General features: G+C 46.5%; 1 protein-coding gene across 1 annotated transcript in view; it reads right to left on the bottom strand.

Annotated features, from left to right (window-relative positions):
* The window catches only part of Dclk3 (doublecortin like kinase 3), a 49,677-nt gene that overhangs the window by 5,771 nt on the left and 21,144 nt on the right, over positions 1 to 22,762 (bottom strand). The window contains exon 2 of the mRNA XM_040740074.1: positions 14,758 to 16,589. Within this exon, the coding sequence (XP_040596008.1) occupies positions 14,758 to 16,589 (1,832 nt within the window). The remainder of the gene's footprint in view (positions 1 to 14,757; positions 16,590 to 22,762) is intronic.

Below are 22,762 nucleotides of genomic sequence, written 5' to 3'. Positions count from 1 at the left end.
AGACATTTTCTTGTTCTTATATGTTAGTTTATGCTCAAAGCACCACTGATCCTTGTTATAATGCAGAGGTGCCCAATAGAAATAGTTTCCATCTGTACTGTCCAGCATGGTGCCCAACTCACAGGGGCCTACTGGACACATCTGTGCTACATGGCACAAATGATGAGTGTTCAAACCCAGTACTATCTTCCTACAAGTTTAAGATGCATGGTACTCCCATACAATAGAAGCTGATTCCGTTTGGGGGAAATTTAAGGTAACCAGACACAAAATCAAACTCTGGCCTCCTTCAATATTAGTAAGCATACACCTATGTAAAACCAAAGGTCAACTGTTGTAGAATATTATTTTAACTAGGCAAAGGTGTGTTACATTTGCTTATGCTGCAGAATATTACTTTAACTGTGTAAAGGTGTGTAGCTTTTTTGTTTATGATGCATTTGTTTAACTATGTAAAGCCTGTTGCATTCATTTCACCTTGACTGCCTAAGGCACCTGATTGGTCTAATAAAGAGCTGAACAGCCAATCGCTGGGCAGAGAGATGATTAGGCGTGACTGCCAAGCAGAAAGAATAAACAGGAGGAGAAATCTAGGCCCAAGAGAAGAACAAGAAGAATGAGGTAAGGAGGAGAGCAGGAGGGCCACATCTAGGACAAGAAGCCAGGCATGCACCAACCAGACAGACACAGAGAAGCAGTGAAAGACACACAGAAAAAAGGTAATAAGCCCTGAGGCAAAGGTAGATAAAGAGAAACAGGTTAAGTTTATAAGAGCTAGCAAGAAAAGAGCTAAGGCTGAGCATTCAAAACTAGTAAGTCTCTGTGCCATGATTTGAGAGCTGGTTGGTGGCCCAAAAGGAAAAGTCTGGCACAATCAACTGCCCATAGCACACCACAGAAGCCAGTGGACAAGGTCAGATGACAAGCATAACTGTTATTCAAGCCATGGATAAAAATCTTACTGGGTAAAACACGGTAGTTTTATCCAAGAAACTCACTGTTGCTACCACATCCACAAGAACGCCCAGTTTATCTGCAGCTCACACTCACCCCTCCCTTGTAGAAACTCCCGTTAGACGTGAAACTAAAATAGCAGAATTGTGACTACAGATGGAAAGAATGGACTCTGAGTGCACTCTCTAGCCTCAGGTAGAGGCATGACTTTCTGGACTACCCAGAAGATTGTAAAATCACTGTCTAGATGCAAGCTTCCTGATAAAGGATAAGAAAATACTATTATGACCTCCCAGAATTCATCCATGGGCCTGTCAATCACCTGGACAGGAAAACCCTCCATGGAAAGCTGCCTACTCTAGAGAATTTAGAAACAGGATAAAGCCTGCCTAAGATGTAGGTAACACAGGTCCTCACAGTAGTCTGTTTGGCCATTGTCTGTCTACTCTGCTCACTTGGAAGTGTCTAACACAGAGCGCTCCCTTTGTGCACTGTCCCCTGAAAGTGTTCCACCCTCACTGTAATACACACTACCATCTCCACACTGTACTCTGAATAGTGTAACAGAACAATAAAAGCCCAGAGACAAACATCGGGGTTCAAGCTGAAGATCAGAGAAGCAAAGCAGCCAGCCACTAGAGAGTTCTCACCTCTACCGATGTTCAGACCAAAGGGGCGATTCACTGAACCTCAGATTGTGTCTCCAGGCTGCACTGCTCTCCACCAGTCTCAGAATCCTAGACTGCCCTCTGAGACTGCACCCAGCTCCTTATATACTCTCTAGTGCTGGGATTAAAGCCGTGAGCTCTGTTAATCTTTCAGACTGATTCACTCTTGTGTAGCCCTGGGTGGCCTTGAACTCATTGAGATCCATCTGCCTCTGTCTCCTGAGTCCTGGGATTAAAGCTGTGTGCCACCACTGGCTAGCTTCCATGGCTGTGGCTGGCTTTGCATTGTGATCCTTCAGGCAAGCTTTAGTAAGTCATAAATAATATATCACCACAGCACAGCCTCAAAATTCTTTCATTGGAGGCTCCAAAGGAGACGGTAGAGGGAGATCCTGGTGATGTCATGTTTTCACACGTGTGGTTCCACCAGTGAACTGACATCTCTACAACTTGCAAGTGTCTTAGTTGCTGAGTCTGGGTCAAGACTGACATAAGAATGGAAACAATGAGGGATGGAAAGCCTGGGAATCCCCCCCCACAACGCGCCTACCATCTGGGGAAGAGCACCAACCAGAAGGTCCCTAACTGCCTGTCACGGGAGCCAGGGACCTTGTGACCCTTACCCAATGTGGGCATTTCCATCCTCTAACGTGCTTTTTTCCCTTAGTATAAATTCTGTTTCTGTCACTACCATGTGTTCCGGGCCCAGTTTCTTGTCCTGAGGTCCTGTAAATCCCAGTGGGTGTCCTGCAGGCCCCCATCCTAGATGCTAAAAATCATGGTCTCCTAAACTAACCTGGCCAGGAAGAAACCACGGTTTCAGACCCCCAACGCAGCTCTGCCCACCCTACACACAAGAGACAGATGCAGCCTGAAAGAAACAACAGAATAATTTAGGCTACAAATTCTAGTTGGGAAGGAAAGGAAAACAAAATATTGTCAGAGCTTGGAATCGCCAGATGGAGTATCTACAGTCATCATATTTACTAGGTAATTGTTGAGAAAAAAATGTTCCCTTCAAAAATATTTGCAAATATTTCCTGACAAATGATTGGCATTAAAAATATCTGGCCAATTAAATACATCAAAATAAAATTGATATTCCTGTCAAAAATTAGATGTGAACTTCCAATTCCAAAGTGTAGCCCCACTGGGCCAGTAGAGACCAGATTAAGTGTTCGGGACACTCAGACTTTTATTTGATATTGTATTATGTTTGATGTCCTGGATATGTTCTCAGAACATCACATCATTTTTAAATGGTTGCATGGGCCAGTCTAAAACATAATATGCTGCTCTTTTCTCTTCATAGCTCAGCTTTTCCCACCTGCAACTCCAACCGTTGCTGAGAAGGACCAGTGTGTTGAAGATTCCAGCTTCTACACTCAGGGTTTCCTTAGTAATCATTTTATTATCTATCTATCTATCTATCTATCTATCTATTTTGTGAGAAGTGGTACACAGGTACATATGTGTGTGATACCCATGCACACATGAGGACACTGATTCATTCCCCTCCCTCCCTCCCTCTCCCCCTCCACCTTACTTAATGAAGCAGGATCTCTCACTGAACCTGAAGTTTCAGCCAGGGGTTGGCTAGCTGGTACCCACCTGCCTTCATTCTCCAACACAGCAATTATAGGTGCGCAGTCATGCTCAGATTTTATGTGGGTGCCAGGGATTTGAACTCAGGTCCTCTCAGACCTCTTCAAAGCTGCCCTTCACTTTACCATATAAACAGCTTTGTTCCACTCAAGGGTACGCAGTGTGTGGTTTGGTTTGTTTGTTTGTTTGTTTAATTTCAACAGGTACTTAATTCTTTGCTTTGGAACACTTCCTGCCTCACCATCAAGTCAGACCTCCACCACACACTTCTTCACGTTAAACACACGTGTGCTGACCCAGAAGTCCATCCTCACCTGCCTTGTGAACACCCCCTCTGGAGTGACAGTGAATAAGGACACACTGCTTCCAAAGATGGGAAACAAGGAGAAAGACCCCACCCCAGCCCAGCTCCAACCCACATCTCCAAGTTTATCTAAGCTCACTGTTCTGGGCCATGTTCTTGCTGGGCCGGTCCAGGCCCTCTGCTCGATAGGATGCTGAGAGATAGCCACACACCGCGTGATTAACTGACTGGTTTGTTTGTGTCTATGTCCCCCTTTCCAGCCATACCAGAGTGTCCTGCTTTTAACCCAGAGGGTCTGTACTAGATGTATAAACATCAAATGACCACACTTGTGCCGCCAAAGCCTCACAACCAAAACCTCAGTAGCTTGGGATGACTTTGAACTTCTGACCCTCCCACTTCCAGATCCCAAATGTTAGGATTACAAGTATGTACCAGCATGCCTGATTAACACAGGGCTGGGGACCAAAGCCAGGGCTTCATGCAGTCGCTACTCTGTCAACTGAGCTGCATACCTCGCCCTCAAGAGATATCTTTGTTTTTGTATCAATTAGCCTCCACTCTGCACTACCATAGTTATGCAATCTGTCGTGAGTTACATAAATGACTGTAATCCCAGCACTCAGGAGGATAGGACATTCCAGCAACCTTCTACTGTACTGTACAGCAAGGAAGACCCCAGCTCAAAAAAAACACAAAAATAAAACAAACCAAACAAGCATACAAACAACTTAATAGATAAATAAAATAAAGTAAAAAACGTTGAGATACCATCTTGCTCATGTAAGAATGACTAAAATCAAAAGCACCAATGACAGTCTATGCTGGAGAGGATGTGGAGAAAGGGGAACACTCCTCCACTGCTTGTGGGAGTGCAAAGTCAGTACAGCCACTTTGGAAATCAGTATGGTGGTTCCTCAGGGAAATGGGAATCAGTCTGCCACAAGATCCAGCTTTTCCACTCTTAGGCATATACACAAAGGATGTACATTCTTACAACAAGGACATCTGTTCAACTATGTTCATAGCAGCATTACTAGTAATAGGCAGAACCTGGAAGTGACCTAGATGCCCTCAACTGGAGAATGGATAAAGTAAATGTGGTACATTTACACAATGGAGTACTACTCAGTGGGGAAAAAAAACAATGGAATCTTGAAATTTGCAGGTAAATGAATGTAACTAAAAGAAACCATCCTGAATGGGTCAGTCACAAAACAATGAACACGGTATGTACTCACTCATATATGGACTTTAGACATAGAGCAAATGATTACCAGTCTACAATCCAAACCGCCAGAGAAGTTAGGAAACAAGGAGGGTCCTAAGAGAGACATAGATGGTCCCCCAGAGAAGGGGAAAGGGACAAGATCTTCTGAGCTAATTAGGAGCATGCAGGGAGGGGATAGGAAGTTAGGAAAAAGTGGGGAGAGGAGGACATGAGGGAGCAGGAAGATTGAGTCAGGGGAAGAATAGAGGAGAACAAGGTAAAAGATAGCATAATAGAGGGAGCCATTATAGGTTTGAAGAGAAATCTGGCACTAGGGAAATGTCCAGAGATCTACAAGGTTGACACCAATTAACAATCTAAGCAATAGTGGAGAGGCTACCTTAAATGCCCTTCCCCAATAATGAGATTGATGACTACCTTATATATCATCCTAGAGCCTTCATCCTGTAGCTGATGGAAGCAGAGGAAGACACCTGCAGCTAAAGACTGTGCTGAACTCCTGGAATCCAGTGACAGAGAGGGAGGAGTGAAAAGCAAAGGGGTCAAGACCAGGCTGGAGAAACCCAGAGAAACAGCTGATCTGAACAAAGGGTAGTTCATGGACCCCAGACTGATAGCTGGAAACCAACATAGGACTTTTCCAGATCCCCTGAACGTGGGTGTCAGTTTGGAGGTCTGGGAAATCTATAAAGCCTCTGATAGTGGATCAGTATTTATCCCCAGTAAACAAATGGATTTTGGGAGCCCACTCCACATGGAGGGATGCTCTCTCAGCCTAGACACACGGGGGAGGGCCTAGGATCTGCTCCAAATGATATGATATACTTTGAAGATCCCCCATGGAAGGTCTCACCCTCCCTGGGGAGCAGAAAGGGGGTGGGATAGGGGGTCGGTGGGAGGCAGGGAAGGAGGGGAGGGAGGGGGAACTGGGATAGACGTGTAAAACAAGATTGTTCTAATTTAAACACACTATGGTAATATATCATTTATGATTTATTAAAGCTTGCCTGAGGACTCAGAAAGCAAAGTTAGCCTCATGCTATAGCAATCAGGCAGTGGTGACGCACACCTTTAGTCCCAGCAGCTACAGAAGCTATGCACTGGTAGCACACACCTTTAAATCCAGGACTCGAGATTAAGAGGTAGACGGATCTCTGTCAGTTCAAGGCCACCCAGGGCTACCCCAGATTGAATCAGTCTAAAAGAGTGAATCAGAGCTCATGCTTTAATCCCAGGATTTTAGAGGTATAAAAGGTAGAGGCATTCATCTGAGAATTAGTCTCCAGCCATGTTGAGGAGAGCACAGCAGTCTGAGTGAATCTGAGGAGCAGTGACGTCAGGAGCAGTCTGAGGATCGCCCCTTTGGTCTGAGCTGAGGTAGAGGTAGTGGTCGGCTGCTTTGCTTTTCTGATTTTCAGCTTGAATCCTGAACCCCACCAATAGGTGTCTCTGGGTCATGCATTTATTGTGCTACCACGCACTTTTAGACTCTGAGCAGAAGAGGGCAGCAGAGTACAGACCAACAGCAAGGTGCCCTAAAGCACTAGGATTGGCGGTCACTCTGTTAAATTCCTGCTTGAATCTTCACGGTCCTTTGGATCATGTCCCTCCAACGTACATTTCCAACTAATAAGGACTGAAACAATCTTAGAAACCACATCATATCAAAACGCCCATGCCACAAACTAATTTGCGTTTGAACAGAAACGGTGCTGTAATCCTTGGCCATCATATTTACAGTCACACTGTTCACAACAGCCAGGAAATGGAACCAGCCTGAATGTCTATCAACAGAAGAACGGGTAAGAAAATGTGGCACAGATACCCAATGCAACTTTATACAGCCATATAGAAGAATATCATGGTGACTGCAGAGGAAAAATGGGTAGAACTGGGAATTATTATATTAGGCAAAGCAACCTGGACTCAGAAAAACAAATGCCACATGTTTCCTCAAATATAGATCCTAAACTTTATTTTTCATATGTGTGTATAGAGAGAGTGAGTATGGGTCATACTAGAAAAGAGACCCCTGAGAGGAGGAGGAGGAGAGGCTTCGTGGGATGAGGGAAGATGAAGAGTAATAAAATACCCAAGAGGAGGGGGCCAGAAAGAGGCAGGCAGAGGGTAGGGAGGGAGGGGTGTGGGGAAGGAAGATCAGCAAAAACAAAGAGTTATGAAAATGCCCTAATTAACTCACCACCCTGTCCACTAATTTAATTTTTAGCAACTTCTATCCAAAGAAACAAACTCGGATTTCATCTGAATATGCCAGGGAGCACTAATGCACAGAGCACAGCAGCCTGGAGCACAGCAGCCCGGAGCACTGTAGCCCGGAGCACAGCAGCCCGGAGCACAGCAGCCCGGAGCACAGCAGCCCGGAGCACAGCCCGGAGCACAGCAGCCCCAGGTTGCTTTGACTTTTGGGCCCAGCACCTGGCTCAGAGGGACAGCCTGTTGAGGGAGCATCATCAGACACTGGGGATTCTTGCGTTGGATCTGATAGCTTTGTGCATGTCATATCACCACTGCATCATCTGAGAGGATGAGAATCAAATTCAAGATGAGGAACATGGCTTCTTCCTCACTCTGCTCCTCTCTCAGAGATTAGAACCCCAGTCCATAGAATGGCTCCATTATCACATATGATCAAACCTCCCACCTTAAAAAACACACAGCCTATTTCTACACATCCCTTCAGCTACTGTCCCTGTTCCATTTGTGGCCACACACACACACACACACACACACACACACACACACACACCTTGGAATAGATGTCCGTATATACTATATGCAGCTTTTCACCACCCATGATACCCTGAACTCAGTCAAGCTCACATTCCTGCAGTCTCCTTCCTCTGTCAAAAAGATGACTCTTACACTAACTAGCTACGGATTGGAAACACCAGAGTCCCCTCTCTTCACCCACCATCCTGACCCACTAACTGGTCAGGGCATCACCCGTAGGATGACTACCAGTCCCTATTCACTTCTACTGAATGTCCAAAACCAACCTTAGTGTCTCCCACCGGCACCCAACAAGGAGTTTACCATGGCCCCAGCCGCATAACCATACATGACCTCTAGCAGACAGGACTTCCAGCAGAAGATGAAACAGAGACAGAGTCTAGGGAGAGTGTGATCTTGGAAACTCAGGGAAGAGATTTTCTGAGCTGCTTTCTCCAACTAAAAGAATTTTGAGAAATTTAATCTTAGAACCTCAAAGGGCCCACAAGAACACGTTTTCCTAGGAAGGTGACAAAAAGATATTTCCAGTATTCACCCTAACAAAATGACCTGAACTAAAGGCCTGTTGTGTTTCCCTCCCCCTTTATTCCACATTTTCAATAATATATAATATTATTATAATACACTATAACATTAATAATATATAATGTTCCATATTATTGCTGAAATCCGTGTTACTTGACTTAATGAAGTCTAGCCTAATGGGATATGCTGCCTAGTTACTAACAAATTTTAAATTGCTAATACTTGGAGCATTAATAAGAAATCAGGGCATACATTTAGCTTCTAGATAAGGAGAAAAGAGTTAGAGCTGGCAGAAGAACTGCCTTGTGGATCAAGGAGAATCACCATGGAGCTCTTACTGTATCACAGCAGAAGTGAGAGAAAAAAAGAATCCAGGGAACTGAGGTCAATAAAATTGCAGAAGAGGCCTGCTCTAGGGGAAGAATGGGCTAAGGGTGTGGTGGGCCATTTTCATTCCAGGCTTTCATTGTCACCCTAAGGACACATGCCAGTGCACAATCCCAGCTGTATCCAGCGTCAGACAGTTAGACAAATCTACTTCATCCCAAGACCAATGAGACACCAGAAAGAGGACCCACCTTTGTCTTCACCAAGCTGTGACAACACCACAATTTCTCCTGCTCCAGGCACTCGGGTCTGTAGCCCCTGGACTGGGGAACACTGATAAGATCCAGGAAAAGCAAAGCTTCGCTTCCTGTTTGCTAGAGTAGCAACTGGTCACCCACCATCTCATTCCTCCAGCGCCTTTCCAGAACAAGAGTCCACTCTTCTCTCCCCTTCCCACTGGAAGAGAGGCTTCTAGAATGACTCTGTTCCAGCCTAGCATCTCTTCCATCACTCCCCTGCTCACCCAGCTGTCTTGGCTGACTCTACCCAGCCTGGACGACTGCACTCCCCATCCTGAGTGAGTTGGCCTAGTGTCTTCTTCCTTCCTTCCCTGGGACTCAGTCAACACTATCCCGACCCCTCCAGGGATCACATACTGGCAGAAGAAGCAATTAACATGGATATTTCTGCAAGCTGGAAATTCTAATAATTAAAGCTTTGTTTGCAAGATCTCAGGAGTCTAAATAACCCTAAGGGAAGAAGAATTGTAATATCAGGAAATGAGATCAGTGGGGTCAGATGAACTTGGCAATACAGGCCCAAAACGTTACTCCAGGGCCTAATTAGCAGATGTAAATATTTCTGTTGATTAAAACATCATGATAAGCAGCTACATTCATTAAGAGCTCTTAGTGTACTCAGAAAATGTCTGTAAAAGCAGCTGCAGTTACAATCCATTGCTCAGTCAGAAGTTGGTGCTGACATAATCATGTTCTCAGGGTTAGCAAGAACAAGCCTAACAGAGACCCAGCAACCATCCCTTAAAGGAAGGAAGCATTCATTTGACAACACGTTTAGGTAAGTGAAGAACACCAACTGATGGTGATCACCATGGCAACAATGATGAATACTGAATCTTGGAAAACCAAAAAAAAAAAAAACTGAAACATAATTATCAGCAAGCTTGGAAATGGTACCCAGACAACCAGCAGTTGTCAAGTTCAGCATAAGCCTCATCTTTGTCTAGAAAATAAAAGGTCAATGTTTAGACTCTGGACATGATATGCCAAACTTTACTTAGTTAGAAAAAGGGCAAACATGTTTTGTGAATGTGGTGGGCATACCTGTTTCTATAAGTACATACTGACAAATCACACAGAAAGAGCAGTGCATGTCTCTTCCACAAAAGATGCCTCACTTGCACATAGCGTTCTTCTGATTTTGAAGTCATACATGTGCACATACACACACACTCACATGCACACTCTCTCTCTCACACACACACACTTTTATTTAGAAAAAAATAAAATAGACTTTTTCAAAATCAGAAAAAGTTCAGAATGCCAACTGGATTGATAGCAATGAACAAATCATGTGTTTGAGCTGAAAAATTGTAGCTATTCATCTGTTTACAGGCTTGTACACACACACACACACACACACACACACACACACACACACGGCAGGGAGAGAGACCGGTTGGGAAGAACTGAATGAACAGCATCAGGAGAAGACAAGACACATATGTGAGATGAATATGCTCATAATATGTTGTGCAGATGTATGTAACTGATGAAAATTTTAAAAAGAAAAATTACAGCTAATCTGCGGTTTGTCATCACACACACACACACACACACACACACACACAACACACACACACTCCACTGCCTCAGAGCACTAAAAGATGTCAGCTGTGACATCTAATTCCATGAAGAACTGTGCCTGCGTGAACCTTCACAGACATTTGTCCGCACTGAGCATACTAACTTCACTGTTTTTACTGCCCAGAGCAACTTCCCATGCTCAACCAGCCATGGAACTCATTCCCCAGTGAGACATGGCTGGCAAATCCATCCCCTCACTGTGAGAACAGGCTGAGCCCCAGACTGATTCCAGTACATTGTTAGGAAATGCAAGGTAAGCCAATTGTCCCCAAGGGGGACACCTGATCTCACATGTGGAAACTGTGGGCATGTATACCTGGTAGAACGCATTAGTGGGCATGTGTAGAAAACACCCAGCTCACAGGACCCACCCAGAGCTCTCATATGCATCTCTCTGGCTTAAAGGATTCGGTGAAGGCAGCATATGAAAGAGCAGGGCTTTGGACATCACATGTGGAAAATGCCTCAGCTCAGACTCAAAAGGCAGACAATAAAAATGGGTTTGTAGATGTTTGCCTTGCACACGTGAAATCCTGGGTTAGATCCCCAGAACCCCATAAACCAGATGTGGCATAGGCCTGTGACCTCAGTACTTGGGCAATGTAGACAGGAGACTCAGATGTTCAAAGTCATCCTCAGGCTGCACAGCAAATTGAAGGCAAGTCTGGGTTACATCAGTGAACACATTACCCATAAAGTGTTGATACCGATAATAAAGAATTTCTAAAAGCAGTAGAGAAGGGACAAATATAAAAATTCAATTTCCCCAATGAAGACTAATTCAGACCACGCAGGCAACCAGCCAAGCCATTCTTGCAATTCTATTAAGTTGGCAAAAACAGGAGTTTTTGAGTTTGCCTGAGTTATGGTCAACATAACCCTCATTTCACCGGACAATGGGCTGCCTCAGTCTGCCGCAGCCTGCTCATGGTGGCAGTTCACGGACACAGCTATGCAGCCATGCAAATGAAAGGAAACATGCTAAATTCCTGACCCCGTCAAAAAAAAAAAAAAAACAAAGCCAGTGACTTACTGGCTTAGCTGTCACCATCTGCTATTGCTTTGTCCGCAGCAACTTGTCTCTAAGTGCACATTCATGGCACCTGCCAGGCATCACAGTCCTTTCAATGTGCGGATCTCAATGTTATCAGTAACCAAAGGAATGCTTGCTGCTCCCCGGGCAGCATGCAGTGATGGTGTCCAACTAATAATGTTCCTAAAAATGAGATGTGGAACATATCAGGTGGTGATCACAGCTATGAAGAAGAAAATGAGACAAAGAATACAGATGGTGACAGTGTGAGATCTGTTGTTCTGAACAAAACTCCCAGGGGCGCACTTATAAGACATGTTCAGTTCATTAGCTCACTGCAGCAAGAGAGAACGCTCTCTGCTGGCATCTTCGCCTAACGCAGAGAGCATCCAAAACACTTGAAATATTGCAACTGCGTTGGGTAATTGGGGACAGTGCAAAAGAGCAGGGGCTGCCTTTGGGTTGAGCAGGGTCAGGAGTGTAGTTCCATGGTGTCTCTCTATTGAGATAGGGCATTAGCCTGCAGGTGGTTGTACACACCTTTAATCCAGCACTCAGGAGGCAGAGGCAGGAAGATCTCTGAGTCCATGGCCAGGTTAGTCTACAGAGTGAGTTTGAGGTTGGCCAGGACTACACAGAGAAACCCTGTCTCAAAAAGAAAACAAACAAAAAGAACAAACAACACCAACAAAAAGATAGGGCATTAAAAAGACCAGGCTGGTCCTTGAAATACCAACGATGACCTTCAAGTCTTGATCATCCTGACTCTACCTCCCACGTGCTAGGGTTACAGGTGTGTACCACATCTGGCTATCTATGACTGGTTGTCTTGATTCCACTTGAAGGTGGGAGAAGGAAGCAACCGTCTTCATAGCCATCATAGAGACATGTAGCCACGTGCACAGCTTAAACAATGCATTCTGACAGTGTCGCAAAGAGATTTGTTTTTGTCTTGATCCACCCAAGATACAGAGTGGCCTTATGGAAAGCAGGTATACTGTGACATTTTTATGTTAAACAGGAGAGCGCCACTGCCAAGCTGGGAATGCTGTGCTGACTCCTTCATATCAGGAGGCTGCTGCTTTTTCTCAGGTCGATTCTCACTCAAGCTCCCAAGATACTACTGATAGTGCTCTTTTCTTATTAGATCAGGAAACTAGAGCTAAAAAGATGGCCCATTGAGTAAAGACCTTGACAGATTAACCTTGACACCTCAGCCCCATCCCTGGAAATGAAGTGAAGGTGGAAAGTGAGAACTGGGTCTATAAGGCTGGCCTCTGCCTCTGCACACGGCACCATTGCAAGTCTGCTCCATCCCCACATCTCTCTCTCTCTCCTTCCCTCTCTCTCAGCACACACGTGCACATGCACACATGCGTACACATATGCATACACATGCACTTGATTTATTTGGTTGCTTACTAATACATATATATGTGTGTGTGCGCACGTGTGTGTGTGTGTGTGAGAGAGAGAGAGAGAGAGAGAGAGAGAGAGAGAGAGAGAGAGAGAGAGAGTATACTATCTATGCGTGCATGATGTGTTCAATTCAAAAGAGTGTTGGATCCCCTGGAGCCGCAGTTACATGCAGTTGTGAGGCTCCAAACAAGTGTGCTGGATCCTCTAACAACAAGTATCCTTAATCAGTGAACCATCATCCCTCCAGCACCAGTAAAAAAATAAATAAAAATAATACAGTAAAAATAAAATAAATCAGGAAACTACATGTTATGTAGCTATTTCCTTCTAATAAAAACCTTCACTCTTAGAGAGGTCACAGAGGAAGATTCATAAGACTATTGAAGTGTAGAAAGTTACAAGATACAGGAAGTACACACACACACACACACACACACACACACACACACACACACACACACACACACACACACAGTTTTATACAAACAACTGCTGGAGGAGAGGCTGCCCCAGGCTGAGCAGAGCTCCAGGGACGTAGCGTAGGAAAGTCATCACCACCCATCCATCCATGCTGAAATGAGCTGGGATGTAGCTGCCTTTGAGTTACCCACACTCCTCTAAGTAACTGTAACAAAATCATTGGTTCACCAAGCTAAAGTTGGTTGGAATACTTTCTTTGTCGCTTGTGCCTGTCTGAACTGCACAGGATTCTGTTCATGTCTCCCTAGGAAAAGTCATACAACATTACGGTCCAGGAAGGATAAAGACTTCTTCTAGAGAAAAAACAAAAAAGAAAAAGAAAAAAGAAAACCAGGAAGTGAATTCAGGAATTCAGGGGACCTACCTTCCTTTTCTGTGTCTACTTGACACAGCTAAAGTCATCTTAGCAGAGGGAATCTCAATTAAGAAAGTGTCTCCATAAGACCAGGCCGTAGGCAAGCCTGTAAGGCATTCTCTTAATTAGTGATTGATATGGGAGGGCACAGTCTATTGGGGATGGTGCCATCACTGGACTGGTGGCCTTGGGTTTTATAAGAAAGCAGGTTGAAGTTCCAGGCCAGCCTGGTCTACAGAGTGAGTTCCAGGACAGCCAGGACTGTTTTACAGAGAAACCCTGTCTCAAAAGAAACAGAGAGAGAGAGGGAGAGAGAGAGAGAGAGAGAGAGAGAGAGAGAGAGAGAGAGAGAGAGAGAGAGAGAGAGAGAGAGAGAGAGAGAGAGAGAGAGAGAGAGAGAGAGAGAGAGAGAGAGAGAGAGAGAGAGAGCAGGTTGAGGTTGAGCAAGCCATGGAGAGCAGTCTGTGGCCTCTGCATTAGCTCCTGCCTCCAGGTTCCTGCCCTGATGAGTGCCTGTCCTGACTGCCTTCCATGATGAGATGAGTTGTGATGCGGAAGCAGAAGCCAAATAAAGCCCTGCCCTCCCCAATTGGCTTTTGACAGTGATGTTTCATCACACCATAGAAACCAATTTTGTGCATGCCTTTAATCCCAGCACTCGGGAGGCAGAGGCAGGCGGATCTCTGTGAGTTGGAGGTCAGCCTGGTCTACTGAGCGAGTTCCAGGAGAGTCTCCAAAGCTACAGAGAAACCCTGTCTCAACACACAGATCCACACACAGATCTCTCCATCTCTGTCTGCAGATTGGAAACTCCTTGGCAAAGCCTTGTCCTCAAAGAGGACGCAGGGAGGGTCAGATGGTACCTGCAAAGCTTGAGGAAGAAGCCATCACCAGCAGACACTCATTGCCTATGCCAGAGGATATGTAAATGTTCAAGAAATTAAGTCACATGGTCACCATCAAAGCAAACATATTTATCTCCTAGGGGAGAGGAAACATTTTCTGACTTATTTAAATCAAAAGGCTTATATTTCTAGAACAATCAAAACAAGTTGATTCAGCAATTTAGGAACTATAACCAAGGTTTTAAATACTGAAAAAAGCACATTAAAATAGCATAATTCTCTCAAACATAAAGGTAACAGCATGAAGTAGCTGCTATTCATTCTATCCTGCATTTTATAACCCCTCTCCTGCAACAGCAAAACTCCCGGCTTACCAGAAGGTTTTCCGGTTTCAGATCCCGGTGCACGATCTTCTTGTCGTGCATGTGGACGAGGGCCTTGCACAAGTCTGTGATCATGAGTGCGGCATCGGGCTCTGGAAACTTCACACTCTCTATGATGGCATCAAAGAGGTCTCCTCCCTGAACGTACTCCATGATCAGGTAGATCTCTGCTTGGGTTTCGTAGACCTCGTGCAGTTTCACTATGTTGGGATGACTGAGACTCTGAATGATTAAAATCTCGCTGTCCACTATGTCCTCCTTACCCTTCAGCTTGGACTTGTCGATAATCTTCATGGCGAAGGCCTGCTTGGTCTCGCGGTGCTTGCACTCTTTCACGATGGCAAAGTTCCCGTCCCCAATGACGCGGCCGATTTCATAGTGCTTCCCCACATCCGCTGAGATGATGCCCAGCGGCCGCAGCTTCCGGCCACTGGGCCGTTCTGGCTTGCTCTCTTCCAGCTTCGTCCTTGGCTCCTTTTCTAGCCCCATCCTCCTTCCTCCTGACCCCCCTGGCTTCTTCTCATGCTCCGCTTCCTTCTCGTCCCCTCGGGTCCTGGGAAACTGCGGGGGTTCGGCCTGGTGCTCCCTCAGCAGCCAGGCTCCGCCATGCTTGTTCCTGCATGTGTGCCTGGTGTCTTTCCCCTCCGGTACGGCTGGGGGACCTTCCGCGAGGTCCTTCTGGCCCTTGGCTGCTCCTTGGGGGTGGCTTTCCTGAGGTTCCGAGCCTCTGTTCTCTTTCTTGTCTGAGCTGTGGCTGGGTCTCCTCAGCTCCTGAGGGGGCTCCCTGGGGCTGCTCCGATGGCTGTCGGCCTTCCAGGCCTCCTCTCCATCCGTGGAGTTCGCCTCTGAAGCCCTCCTGCAGCTCTTGGTCCTCACCAGCTTCTCTGAATCCCACTTGTGACCCCTCCCCAGGTCCAGCTCACTGATCCCCAGAGGACGCTGCTCCCTCTGCAGGCCCAGCTGCAGCTCCCGCTCTCCCTTACACTTCTCACACCTGACCATCTCCCCCGAGGTCTTTTCAATCTCCACCCCCAGGTGCTTCTCCCCACCGGCAGGAGTCTCCTCCGGAGTGGCCTCCCTGGGTGGTGGCAGGGCACCAGGTTCTGGCTCCTGCTTGGCTCTGACCCACGTCTTCGGGGCCCTCACCTTGTCTTCCAGAGCCAGCTCTGCAGAGGTCTTGCCCTGAGGCCTAGTGACTGCCCTGCTCCTCACAGCCTCACTACAGCTCCCGGCCTCCCCACAGCGGTGGCCTCCTCTCTGAAGTTTGCTGGGAAGTCTGCTTCTCAGCCTTGGGGAGGGGGCTCGGCTGTGTGGGGCCAGGGCAAGGGCCCGGTTCTTGGGATACAGCTCCTCCACAGCCAGCTGGATGCTCTTCAGGGTCAGAGGCTCTTTGCCCATGGCTATGAAGGCATCACCCTCCCTGAAGAAGTCAGACACACTCTTGACTTCCCTGCCCTTGAGGGTGAACAGCTTGCGCACGCGGTCATTCTTCCACCGGGGAAGGCCCAAGGCTTCAGAGATGTCCGCTAGTAGCTGCTCAAAGGTCTGCACCGACCGCCTGTTGAGGAGCAGGGTGGCCTTGCGGAGGGGCTGTCCCCCCAGCTTCACCACCGTCACCACCCTGGGCTTCAGAGGGCTGTGCTCAGCGCGGACTGCGTGAAGACCACTCTGAGGACTGAACAAGGGCATGACGACACCGCGGGTCCCCAGGCCTGGTTTCTCCAGAGGTCCTCGCCCCGCGGGCAGCCAGGAGGCTTGCAGCTTTCGCTCAGAAATCCTCGAGCTTAAGCATTTTAGAGACTGGTCACTCGGGCCTCGGTGGCCTGCAACAGAAAAAGGACAAAGGAGGTTAGTCAGGGTGGGGTTTGAACCCTTTGGACTTCATCAGGCTTGGCTGGTGACGGCAATGGAGATGTAGCTCAGTCACAGAGCAGTTGCCCAGCACATGAGCGCACCTGGGCTTCACGTCCCGGCTGCAAAACATGTGTTTATCTCTTCATTTAAAAAATAAGATGTATCTGAGTGTAATAAAAGTGTAATTAGCATGTACAATGTACAAATCCCTGGATTATTCTATCCCAGCACACACACACACACACACACACACACACACACACACACACACACACACACACAAAGGCCAGTACAGCACCACAAGCTTGTAACCCCAGCACTGGCGATGCTAAGGCAGGAAAATTTCTGTGAGACAAAGGCTAGAGCCTGACTTCCAGGCTAGCAGGATACAAAATGAGACCTTGTCTCCAGTCAGTCAGGCCCATCAGCACAGGCTTCTCATCATAGCACTTGGGAGGCAGAGGCAGGTGGATTTCGTTGAGTTAAAGCCAGCCTGATCTACAGAGTGAGTTCCAGGCCAGGTAAGAGATACATAGTGAGATGCTGTCTCAAAAAAGGAAAAAAAAAGTGTGGTTAGAGAGATGGCTCAGTGGTTAAGAGTGCTGGCTGCCCTTCCAGGAGATTCTTGGCGCTGGAGTGACAGCATTCCTATAGTGGCTCACAACATATTGTTCTAGAGGATCCAATATATGTACCTCCTTGGCCACCAGGCATGCATATGGTGTACATATTTTCACAAAGGAAAAAAACCCATACATATAAAATAATAATAAAATTAGTTTTAAAAGGCTAAAAGCAAGGGGACAGGAGAACTGGCCCAGTGATTAAGAGCTCAAACTGGTCTTGCCGAGGACCAGAGTTCAGTTCCCAGCACCCACGTCTGGCAGCTCACAACCACCTGTGACTCCGGCTCCAGGGGATCCAGTTCCTTCTTCTGGCTCTTGGATACCGAGAATCACATTTGCACAACCCCACATACACACACACACAAATATTTTGAAATGAAACAAAACTATTCTTAAAGTAACTATACTGTTCAAGCTTTCAGAGTGATCACCTGTAAATGTACTTGGATCAGCCGCAGCAGAAACCTCACTCATGTGGGGATGGACAGCTTGGCCCACAAGTCCACACAGAATGTGTTTTGTTTTTTAATTATAACACACAATCTGTTCTGAGACAATTTCTATCCAGGCACATTGTCGATCAGATGACAAGTAGTAACTGGCACCGATCTTCCCACATGCCTCGAATTTATGAGCTTGACAATCACAGTTACAGTTGAGGGATCTATTTACGGACACCTGTTATACTTCCCACAGTCACCCTGCCCCCCATCGGAGGCAGCAGGAGCACTGACCTGAACTCCCTGCATTGCGGACCTGAAGAAGGTTTATGAGGGTTGGTGACTGTGAAATGCATGTGTCTGTTTGAAGGGCCAGTGAAGAGCAGAAGAAAATAAAGACATTTGTTTTCTTATGCTTTTCATATAGGGTAGGACCTTGATTCAGACCTATCAGATTCTTGGTTGAGAAGTCAAAGTCTACGAACAGAGAATGGTTATTGCAGCCAATATCCCAGACAAGGGCTTTACCAGGTAGGAGTAGAGAAAGGGCAGGGTAGCTCAAAGGACCAAATATTGGCTAGGATCAGACACCACCCCCAGAAAGCCAAGAGGCAGACCAAAGGCAAATATCAGAAGGAGAGGAGTTGACTTGAGCCCTCAGAAGTAAATGGGGTGGGGCCCCCAGTAGAGGGGCCCAGGACCCTGTCATGAAGTTGGGCAAGTTGTCCATGTGGTCCTGGGGTTACCACAAATAAAGGCAAAACTCAAGGTGGGGCAGAAAATTCCAGTCATTTGGAGAAATGATCAGTCTCTACATGACAGTGTCAAACCAAGGGATGACACAAGCCTCGACTGGGGAAAAACTGTGTTGGAAGTGGGAAAATAGCAAACTCTGAAACAGCCCTGAGAAGCTAAATTCCCAGCCCTGCCTTCAAGATCCATGGGCTTTGCAGAAGTGTCCTTGAGGACAATCAGGCAGACAAAATCCATAAGCACACTGGTGAAGGTGGACATTCATCATGGAAGGAGGCTTAGAAAGACCCCACCCCAGAGAGAGGTCTTAGATGGTGCATCAGGGTGGTGTAAAGTGGTACCCATGAAACAGGACAAGCACTGGATGGCCTCCACACTGGAGAGCAACTTCTTAGGATAATGGAGATGTGCACCATAATGGGACCTGCATTCTCAAGCGCCCAAACATTAGAAGTGCGTAATGTGGGTCTTCTGATGGGCAGCTTGAACCCAGACCTGGATGGAAGAGGATGGAATGTCAGGATAGCTGTATTTAAACATTTTCAGAAGACTCTGCCCAAAGCTTTCATGGATCCTAGGACGTGAGGAGAGCAAGCTGATGGTACCACACCTCTGAGCCAAGAAGACAACCCAGGACACAGTCAAACAGAATGTAAAGACAGAGCAGTTCAGTTTCTACAGCAGAGCATCATTATGCCGGGTTCACTACCTAGACACCCAGATCACTGGAAGTCTGAAGGAAGATAGAGAACTCTGTCCCTCACCCTCCCAGCAACACCAGAGCCTCCAGAGTTCTGGGTTCAGCAAGGAACTAGGGAGCCCCAGGGAAAACGCAGCTGTGTTAGTGACTGTATTGTTGCTTTTCCTGTAACTGTGACAGAATACAAGTCAGGATGACTTAAGGAAGGGAAGGTTTACTTGGGCTGGGGATACAGTCCACCATGCTGGGGAAAACCATGGAAGATGGAGGATGAGGAAGCTGGTTACATTCTTCCTATAGTCAGAAAACAGGAAGAGATGAAGGCTGGTGTCCAGTCTGTTCTGCTTTTCAGTCATGACCGCAGCCCATGGAGCGGTACTGTCACAGTCCCTGCAGATCACAACCCCCACCCCACCTCAATTAGCCTGACCATGTCCTCGAGAACACGGGAATAGATTTGTCTCCTAGGCGACTCTAGACCCTCTCAGGCTGACAATCAAGACCAACCATTGAGCCCTTTTTTGCCACAAATAAGAGTGTCACTGTTTTGAGCACCAAGCATCATCACCTAGCAGACCTGCTGAATGGATTGCAACTGGAGGGAAAAGAATTTGTGACCAGACGTTCATCTTCCACAAGGAAAAACCATCAAGGAAAGTGTGTTAAGGACAACTAGGCATCGCATGTGAAGTCAGAAGACCTCCACTAAATACCGAATCCTGAGTCTCATTAGCTGAGTGCATTCAGGAACATCCTACAATCCCTCCGAGTTTCAGCTTTTCTGCCTGCCTGTCATTCTGTCAGTTTGGAAGACAAAAGTTCACTGAGGAAATGCCTTCATCAGACTGGCCCATAAGCATGTCTGGGTGACATTTTCTTAATTGACTAACATGGGAGGGCCCAAGCCTGCTGTGGAAGGTGCCACCCCTAGGCAGATAGGCTGTGTAAGAAAACCAGCTAAATGTGAGCCTGGGAGCAAGCCAATGAGCAATGTTCCCCCGTGGTCCCTGCCTCTGCTCCTGTTTGCATCCCTGCCCCAACTTCCTTCAGTGAAGGACTGTAGTCAGGACCTGTGAGCCAAATAAACCCTCTCCTCCTCAAATTGCTTTTGGCCATGGTGTGTACCACAGCACTGGAAAGCAAAGTAGGAAGTGCCAAACAGCCATAATGTCTCATTCACCCCGAGGGAGCTGGCGCCCTGCTCTGCCTGCATGTGTTTTCCAGTGGTTTTCCACATTCTGAAAGAAAATGTGTCCTGCAAGCTTGAGTTTCCCTCAGATACACAAAAACCTCGGGGTCAAAGAGAAGAGATGCTAAGTGTGGTCCAGTAGGATAAATTTGCCATTCATGTATAACTGAAAGAGAGATCCAACAAATGTAAGTTCATAAGCCTTCTTGTAGGATAACCCAGTATCCTGCTCACAGCCCCTAGGATGCCCCAGTACTGGTATGAACAAGGACGCCCAGTACCTAAACCAGCTTGGTGTGACATTATGCTCTGGGATTGGTTTGACTTCAAACTCCATGTCTATCACCTGCTGATGCCACTCAGATGAGTTCACATAACATGATTCCGTGGCGACTAGCTCTGGCAATCACACTGAGTTTCCTCTCTAATTATTTGTCACTACTTATATTTAGAAGACAAGCTGCCAATCACCAAGTATATAATCAAGACAAAACTAACATGAGCCTAATGTTTTTACACTGTCTTTTATTTTTTAATCACAAGGGGAGTTTACTTTTGTCTGGCCATTTTTTAGTCATAACCCATATATCTAATTCAAACAAGCAAAAGGACCCAGGTTTGATTCCCAGCACCCATATGGTGGCCTACAACCTCCTGTAACTCCAGTTCTAGGGGGTCAGTCTCTTCCCACACCAGGCACTATGTGGTGCACAGACATAGACTCAGGGGAGACAACCACACACATAAAACTTGAATTACTTTTAAGAAGGAGGAGAATTACGCCCAGTTGCTGGAGGACATAGATTAGAGGCACACGGGAGAGTTTGGTGTGTCACCAGTGACGACAGTGTGTAAAACACAGTGCGGCACTTTGGTTTTCTTTGTCAGTGTTTCCAGCTTCCATCATTTGGGTGCTGGCTAGGTTTCCCACCTACAGAATGGTAGCGTTTCCACAGCTTACTGTGAGGCCATGTTCCAGCTTTTAAAATTCATTTAGGAAACTCTCCTTGGGGTGTTTGCATTATCAAATGTGACTTCACAGATGTTTCTCTGATTGGATATCCACAAGTGAGTAGAACGAGTTTGTTCCCAAATGGTGTCTGGAAAATGCCCAGAACAAACGACTCAGTAAGAAGGAAAATTTCTTCCAGTCCCCTCCGTCTCTGCCTGCTAAGTGAATGGTCTCAGTACCGAATCTGGAGCCTACAGTGATTAATCTGGGGAAATCACCAAGAACTGAAAAGCAGATAACGGGAAAGTACTCTAAGGGGAATTTCCCTGCTAGGGACAGCGAGTTAATAATTCTCTATCAGATGCAGTTACTTTTTATTTATTTATTTTGTGTTGGCTATTACAGGGTTATTTTAAAACAGCAAATTCATTTTTTGTGTATTTTGTATTTTTTTCAGAGGCAGGGTTTCTCTGTATAATGTCTCTATTTGTAGACCCGGCTGGCCTCAAACTCACAGAGATCTGCCTGCCTCTGCCTCCCCAAGTGCTGGGATTACAGATGTGGGCCACCATTCCTGGCTTCTGGAGTATCTCTAAGTGAGCACCTTTCTTCACTTTAAAGGTCTGTCCCTGGCACCTTTCAAAATGCCTGTCCCTTCTCCCTAGACTAACTCACTCACTCTCAGCTGGTCCCCCCCCCACCCCATACACACTGCCTCCTTTAGTGCCTATGTTAATGATTAAACCAACAGCTTGCTGGTTAATTTCCAATTTGCTGCATTCTATGTAGTCCAGGCCTTCCTGAATGTCAGGGCGCAAAGAGATCACCTGAAGCTTGTTAACCACACGCTGGCAGCCCCAGAATCTTCATTTCTCATAGCCGATATTACTGCTCCCTGCTCTGAGTAGCAAGGATATAGAGTCAAAGTCCAGGGTCTCCTAGGAGTGCTGCTCATCTGCAAGTGTTTAATTTTAGAGTGAGGACCTGGTGATATTGTCAAAACATGCCGCCAAGTGTTTAATTTTAGAGTGAGAAACTGGTGATATTATCAAAACATGCCGCCAAGAACAATGACATGGGACATCCAGCATGCTTACCTTCCACAGGGACAGCAAATAGGCCCAGACTTGGTTGTACACCTAAGAGCAAGAAGGCAAGGGAATAGTGGAGAAGGCATTTTTGGGCACAGGCTCCAGAGATCCCGGGAGAAGATAGCAGGTTCTGTGCCTGAAGAGAGGACAGAAATTGGGGTGTAGCTGACTGGTAGTGTACTAGCATTCATGAGGCCCTGGGTTCCGTCCCCTCACTGCATAAGCTGGATGTGGGGTGCACATCTGGAATACCAGCACTTGGGGAAAAGGGACAGGAGAATCCAAAGTTTAGTCATAGCAAGTTTAAGGACAGCTTGAGACCCTGACTCAAAGAAGAAGAAGAGGAGGAGGAGAAGGAGGAGGAGGAGGAGGAGGAGGCAGGGCAGGGGAG

The sequence above is a fragment of the Mesocricetus auratus genome, unplaced genomic scaffold, assembly GCF_017639785.1.
Source record: "Mesocricetus auratus isolate SY011 unplaced genomic scaffold, BCM_Maur_2.0 Super-Scaffold_100691, whole genome shotgun sequence".
In the NCBI taxonomy this organism is placed as follows: domain Eukaryota; kingdom Metazoa; phylum Chordata; class Mammalia; order Rodentia; family Cricetidae; genus Mesocricetus; species Mesocricetus auratus.
Note: the sequence above shows the minus strand (reverse complement) of the source record. Positions and strands in the feature narration are given on the sequence as shown.